This window comes from Heliangelus exortis, chromosome 8 (assembly GCF_036169615.1).
Source record: "Heliangelus exortis chromosome 8, bHelExo1.hap1, whole genome shotgun sequence".
Lineage (NCBI taxonomy): Eukaryota > Metazoa > Chordata > Aves > Apodiformes > Trochilidae > Heliangelus > Heliangelus exortis.
The window spans coordinates 9,045,689-9,052,293 of NC_092429.1; the positions used below are offsets into that span (position 1 = coordinate 9,045,689).

A 6,605-nucleotide genomic window follows, 5' to 3' on the forward strand; every position below is an offset into this window, starting at 1 on the left:
ATAAATATGCAGGAGACTCCACAGCAGCCCTTTCTCATTTATTCTCTATGTCTGCAGTAGAAAAAGCAGACTTCCTTTGGGACATTTTAAAAAGGAAAATAAATACAAAGCAGTTTTGCTTTCTCTGGAAACATGGGGTATTTCCTGAGAGCCAGCAGACACAGCCTGTCACCCCATCTACATCCGCCGCAATTTGCAGAAATACATAGGTCCAAAGTTGGCTGTGAGGTGAGGCAGAACCAGCTCCCCCAGCCGGCACTCCGAGAAGAAGGAAAACGTGTCTTGGAAAAGTGTCCTGAAGTAGCTCAAGTCCTCAACCTGGATACTGATGTTATACTGGGTCTCTGCAATTTCTACCGCTCGCTCGATCACAAACTCATTCTGCAGCGGGGAGAGGGAGCAGGTAGAATACACCACCTCTCCTCCTGGCTTGGTAGCGAGGATGCCAGCCCTGCAGGCAAGATGAAAACACACAGACAGTCACAGAAAGAAGAGGGCTGCATGGGACAGCAGCTTTCCCACCCACTGAAACTGGGAAGCCAGCACATCACTCACAGCACGTGAGAAATAAACCTCCTTCAACTCCACAGACTCAGCAGTCTCACCATGTCACTGCAGCCTGAGGACTGATTTAGACCAGGGCAATATGGGACAAATAAATGGTTAACTGATAAAGTAGTTAACCTGGGAGAGATGCTGCTGGAGAGCCAGCTGGAAGAAGTAATCCTGCACACACCTATATAATAATGGGATAAGAGTAAATCCAAGGGAAGAGGCTTTTGTGATTCAAGCACTGCCACAAGACTCTTTAATCTGTTTCCTTACTGCCCCAGTTCACAGTGAGCACAGTGAAATGTGGTGATGAAGCACCCCCATGTCCTCCCCCCTGTGCTGGGAGATGTGGACACTCAGGAATCCTTCAGGGTTGACTGCCAGGAACCAGGAGATCATTATACAAAAAGATCACACCGGATCCATCCTGTTCCTTGGATTCCCCCTGCCCATCACCTGTGGTTACTGCTGGGGACAGGAAAGACAACTGATCTGACTGAAAATATTTGCACCTTCTTAGACTCCCTACAATTTGATGAGTCCTGCTGTTGCCATTACAAAAAACTACACATGCTGTCTACATTTCCCAACTGGGGACACAAAAAATAAAAAGAACTTTTCAGTGCTGGCTGTAGAGAGCTGCTGCCCCAACACAAATAGCACCAAAACACAGCATCGAGCTCACTCACATCAGCAGCTGCAGCTGCAGCATGGGCAACATCTGTCGCTCCTTGGTTCGTCTCTTGTGGAAGATGTTGTTCTCCCCCTCCATGACAGAGTGTCTGTCTGTCGTGCAGGGCACATCCACCAGCACCTGCAGCAAAAAAGGTCCTGCATCAGTCCAGAGCCCAGGCCAAGCTCAGCAAGTCTCCTGCTGCAACCTGCCCCTCGCCCAGCTCCTCCACCCTTGCCAGGCACCAAGCAGCTCTCAGTACCTTGCCCAGTTGATGCTACCTGGGCACAGGTCTGCACACACACTGAACTGCAACCTGTCTGGCTGCTTTTGCACTACGGGAATGTGCAGACATGGAAATGATGGATAACATCACAATCTCACACGTGTCTTTAGTTAATGTTTCTACTCTGTGCTTCTTCTTGGAAAGCGTCACAGCAGCATCTACAGCTGCAGCACAGAGGGCCAGAGATCCTGCAGTGACACATTCTGGGGCAACAAACCAAGCAGATGAACATAGCTGAGAAAGAAGAATTATTTAAACTTCACATTTAACCCCTTCCAATTGATGGACCACAAGATTTTTAAGGGGTACTATGCAGATAAATAAAAGTAAAACTCTGGATGCCCATATGCACCAGATCCTGTAGGGCAGAGCAGGAGGAAATATTACTTCATAGGGGGTTTAGTCTTTCTCTGCATTTAAGATTATGGAAAACTATACAATTATCTATCCTGTAGGATAAGCTGCTGGCTTTCTCTGCAACAGGAAGAAACTGACCTAGATGGTTTATCTCTACCAGCTTCCAATCACCTACCTTATGGAAAGTGCCACCTTCCAGCTCCCCCCAGTCCCTTCCGTCATAGGATGTGATGCGCACAGTTTCCCTGATTTCTCTGGGAACATAGCTAGAGAGAACCTGGTGCAGCCTCTTTGTCCGGGAAATGGAGACATCATTGGCTGCCAAGTGACCTGAGAGGATAAAACAGGCATGTTTGGGACATCACTCTTGAAAAAACACACTTGATTCCCAACTCTTACAACCAGAAATGATTAACGGTCACAAATTAATGGGCACAACACACTCTTCCAGCCTTGTTTTCTGTATGGGGACAGAGAACATCCCCTTCTTGCTTACCACAAATCCCAGTCTGCAGCAGAGCCAGAGTCTTGCCACCTGGAGCTGCACAGAGGTCGAGGACAAAGTCATCTGGCTGCACGTTGAGTGCCAGGACAGGCAGAACAGATGCTGCATCCATCAGGTAATAGCTGAGGAGCCCCAGAGTGTCTGGCCTGGAAATCACCAATTAAAAAAAACAAAAGTGTGAGGGGAAAAGAAAACAGCAGTTGGAAGTGAGGATGGGGACATAGGGAAGCAGTGGGTGCTCACACACGTGCAGCCCCTGAGGCTGGCAATGACACTGTCACAGGGATGTTCGTCCCAGGGATCTCACCATGCAGGGCGAAAGCGCGTGATGTCACCCCTAGGGAAGGTGTAACACTTGATGTTGGAGGTGATGGAGGTGTGAAGTTGTGGTGACAACTCTGCCTGTGTCATCGTCTCAGACTGCACCACTGTCCTGCCCCCACCAGACTCCTCCTGGGACCTGCTTTCCCTTCTCCTCGATTCCTCCACAGCTGCACCCTGCTGCAACTGCTGCACCTTTTTGGAGGCTTCAGAAACAAAGTCAGTGGCATTCAGCAGCTCCAGCTCCTGGGCAATGTGGTCAAGAGGAGTGAAGTTGTTGAGGAGGGCACCGTACTTCTGCTCGCAGAGCAGGCTGGCACGGACAGAAGGCCATAGGTCCTTCAGCTGCAGGCTGTAGTTTGTGTCAAAGTGGTGCAGGGCCAGCCGTGTGGATGGGATGCGGGGGGCTGTGGTAGCCTGGGGGGACAAAAATACCAGAGATGTTAAAATACCTCCGATATCCCAACTCTCCCCTCCCAGCTGCAACATTTTTCCAGGAGAATCCAGCACCAGGTTCTGTCCTACTCAAAGTCCTTGAGACCTTTCTACAGCCCCAGAAAATCACTGTGTCCTTGACACCCATGGGCTGGTGGTGTCCTGACGGGGAAGGTCAGGACAGTGAGTGGCTGAGTGGGACTGGGGACAGGGGGTGGGCAGCGAGGAGGGGAACGGCTCTGTCTGCAGTGGTGTAACGGAGTTCAACGGGGGTGTGATGGGGTGAAACGGGGAGACTAAGGGAGGTACAGCAGAGTAAAACACCAATAAAAAGGGAGTAAAATGGGGTGCAAAGGGAGGTGGAATGGGGATAGAAGGAGGCTTCTGGAACGCGGGGTGGGACAGGGGAAAAAAGAAGGGGTGCAGCAGATGTGGAACTGGGAAAGGGGAGGTAGCACGGGAAGCTCAGAAGGGGAGCCGGGGGAGAGAGAGGGTACGAAGTTATCGGGGAGAAAAGCCGGGCTGAGCTCACCCACTTCTCCTTGTGCCGGTGCCGGCGCGGTCCCGAACCCAGCGGCGGCCTCCGCCCCAGCAGCGAGACCCCAGCCCGCCCGCAGCAGCCCAGAGCCGCCATCGCCTCGGACCGGCCCCGCCTGCCGCTTTCCGGGGCGGAACCGGAACCGGCCCCTCCAGCGTCCCCGATTGACCAAGCGGTTACTGGCGGTACCCCCTGACGATACCGACGCGGCGGGTTCGGTCATGGGCTGCGGGGAAGATCCGGCAGCGCAATGGGATGTGCCGCTGGACCCAGCCCCCAGCCCTGCAGGGTCCTTCCAGACCCTGCGCCACAAAACCCTCTCAAAACTCCTGAAATTTACATCGCTTACCCGAATACAGCTCTGTTTCAGTCCATTAGGGATTTAACTTGAAACCCACCGCTGGTACAGTGATACAGAACAGCCACATTTAAAGGTGGTGGGTTTTTTTTCCACCTTGAGTATCTGAGAAAGGACTTGCTGCCCCCTTGGTGTCGGTAGGTAAAGGTTCAGAAACTGAGCTGCATGACAATGTTTATATTGAAACCATAGCACCAAGAAAAGCAGGGTCCCCATGACTGGATGCCCAAGGCCATATATTGTCGGTAACCATTGTTTAGAAGCAGGATCTGTAACAGGATGAAAAACTGACCAATACTGGGCAAGAACTTAGTGGTAGTCAATAGGATGACAGTATAACCTCTAGTCACCCCTTCCTAATTTAAAGCTAAAATTTACATCCCTTTGAAAATAATGAGTGTGCTAACCTAGTAACCTCCTTAAATGTTTTATGCATGAGTTTCAATGCATGTGTATAGTTATGAGTGACAGATGAACCATTGGTTACCAACCACGGATTGTGATTTTTCTTTGTTGCTGCTTTCTACCTGCTGCCTCCTCTCTCCTAAAAGGTCTGCTGGCTGATGTTAAACACCCAGCACCCTACTCTGCAGGCCAGAAATAAAGACAAGTATCTTGACTCAATGGATCAATTTGCTCTTTGCACACTGGGTGAAGCAGACCTGGGGCAGCATCAAAACACTTTCCTGCTACTAAACATCTTACAAGAAAAAATGGGCAGAGCATGTACTCAACAGAACAATTCCACTTCATCAGAAGGGGCTGGTGACTGAGGCAGAAGGGTTTTGGTTCTGTTCATGTTCTGCTCAGGGTTTGAGGAGGTGGAACCACCACCATGTCCATCTACAGCCATACAGTCAGTCTTTTTGGCCAAGAATGAAGCCAACCACAACCTAGAGGCTCCTCCAGCCACTGGCAGCAGCAGGTGACAGTGAGGGACAGCTGTTTTCTGGACAGAAGCTTCTCTCCTAGAAGAGTAATTCCCATTGGTTTCACTTAGTCAAGACCTTACTGCATAAACAATGTTGGGGCTCAGAGGGGCTCAGAAACACCTCTGTGGTTCCGACAGACCCTCACTGATTCAATCTTAACCAAGAACAAGCCAGAAGCACAGGAACTAGGAAATAAACATAGGGTGTTTCCATGAGAACTCTCAATGTTTAATATGGAAAATTACAGAACATCAATATGTCTTTTGCACAGCTGCACATCTTCCACGAGGACAGATGCAGTGACACACTGATGCTCAGCCACTGCCAGGAAGCCATTTCATTAATACTTGACATGGAGGACGAAAGCAGTGCTGTGAATCCAGGAACCGCCGACACGAGCCGTGGAAGCTGATGGACAATGATGTCCACCTTCACTTCAAGTTCTTAAACAGTTTGTGAGCAACCTGAAGAGACAAAGCATTTGGCAAGTCATTGTTTAAGACTGGAAATCAGCAGGGTATTAGCAGCTGCCTCTTGGTTTTCTGCATTGCCAACACATCCCTCTGCTCTTCTTGGTGTTTTACAATAAATAACTTAAGAAAACTAACAAGCTGAGATTTCTTACAAGGTTTCCCCTGAGGTTAAAAAAAGGTTTAACTTCAAAAGGTCAAAAACTACACTGAAATAGCAAGAGTGTCATCTGCAGGGCAGAGCCAGTGTGGTTGACTGACTGAACAGCTCCCATGTCCCACACTTCTGCTGCACTTACACAATGGTCCCTGGCATGCAGGAAGTCAAAAAGCTCCTCTGTGCACTGCTCTTCTGTATGGGACCTGGAGGACACCCTTGCATCGCACTGCTCCAGCCGCTCCCGTGCCTTGACACATTTCTCCGTTTGCTCGCAGTGCTCCCGGATGGTGGTCAGAGGATCCTGGGGGCACGGGGCTGCCCTGAGAACAGGGAGAGCCCCCCCCCCCCAATCGTTTCCCCCCCCCCCCCCCCCCCCCGCGCCGTTCTGCCCCCGAGGACCTCGCTTTAAGAGGCTGTCACACACCCACACACCACAGCCCGGATCCAAACCACCTCCCCGCTAAGCTTTGGATCGCGGCACAGAGCGGCAGCCCGAACCCGAACCCCCGCGGGTGTGTGTATCAGTGCTGAGAGGCACCGGGCCCCTTCCCCTGGGAGCAACGAGTCGCTGCAGAGCCTGCAGGCCTCCCCCTCTCTTACCACCAGCTCCTCCTCCTCCTCCTGTGGAACCAAAAAAAAAAAAAAGAAAAAAAGAAAGCAGAGTCATTATCGACCGTCCGATTGCCCGCGGCACCCCGGCGCTGCCCACCGCCCTCCCGGCTCGGCCCCGCTCACCTCGGGCTCCCCGGCGTGAACAACGGTGTCGCGCAGCCCCATTGCTCCGCTCCCGCCGCCCAGAAGGACTCGCCAGGGTCACCCGGCGGAAGCGGCCCTGCCCGCCCCGGCACCGGAAACGGGGCCGTTCCCCCCCAGCCTGCCGCTTCAGGCTTTCCCTTCCCGGCATGGCAGCCGCCGGTGGCTGCGCCTGTCACCGCCTCTGGATGGTTGCCGAGCCGCTCTCGGCCTTTTTTAAACTCTTCTTCCTGGGAATTTCAGACGCGGACCCTGCCCGGCCTGC

General features: G+C 51.9%; 2 protein-coding genes across 2 annotated transcripts; both read right to left on the reverse strand.

The window, feature by feature from the left end:
- Positions 1-22: 22 nt before the first annotated feature.
- Positions 23-3,791, reverse strand: NSUN4 (NOP2/Sun RNA methyltransferase 4). The gene is made up of 6 exons (XM_071750244.1): positions 3,662-3,791; positions 2,681-3,111; positions 2,365-2,519; positions 2,044-2,198; positions 1,242-1,366; positions 23-451 (listed from the first exon to the last, which is right to left on the reverse strand). The coding sequence occupies exons 1-6, from the start codon at positions 3,761-3,763 to the stop codon at positions 178-180; spliced, it is 1,242 nt and encodes a 413-aa protein (XP_071606345.1). The 5' UTR covers positions 3,764-3,791; the 3' UTR covers positions 23-177.
- Positions 3,792-5,163: 1,372 nt separating this feature from the next.
- On the reverse strand, positions 5,164-6,462 carry UQCRH (ubiquinol-cytochrome c reductase hinge protein). The gene is made up of 4 exons (XM_071750246.1): positions 6,323-6,462; positions 6,188-6,205; positions 5,727-5,888; positions 5,164-5,421 (listed from the first exon to the last, which is right to left on the reverse strand). Exons 1-4 carry the CDS (start codon positions 6,362-6,364, stop codon positions 5,389-5,391), a joined length of 255 nt encoding a protein of 84 aa, XP_071606347.1. The 5' UTR covers positions 6,365-6,462; the 3' UTR covers positions 5,164-5,388.
- Positions 6,463-6,605: the final 143 nt, after the last annotated feature.

Bases quoted from the DNA above. Each gene is read 5' to 3' on its own strand.
- UQCRH (XM_071750246.1), bottom strand. From the start codon at position 6,364: ATGGGGCTGCGCGACACCGTTGTTCACGCCGGGGAGCCCGAG. The intron at 5,422-5,726 runs GTAAGTGCAGCA...TTGTCTCTTCAG, and splicing joins TGCATGCCAGGGACCATTGT to GTTGCTCACAAACTGTTTAA.
- NSUN4 (XM_071750244.1), bottom strand. From the start codon at position 3,763: ATGGCGGCTCTGGGCTGCTGCGGGCGGGCTGGGGTCTCGCTGCTGGGG. The intron at 2,199-2,364 runs GTAAGCAAGAAG...TTATCCTCTCAG, and splicing joins GCTGCAGACTGGGATTTGTG to GTCACTTGGCAGCCAATGAT. The intron at 1,367-2,043 runs GTAGGTGATTGG...TTTTTGCTGCAG, and splicing joins AAGGTGGCACTTTCCATAAG to GTGCTGGTGGATGTGCCCTG.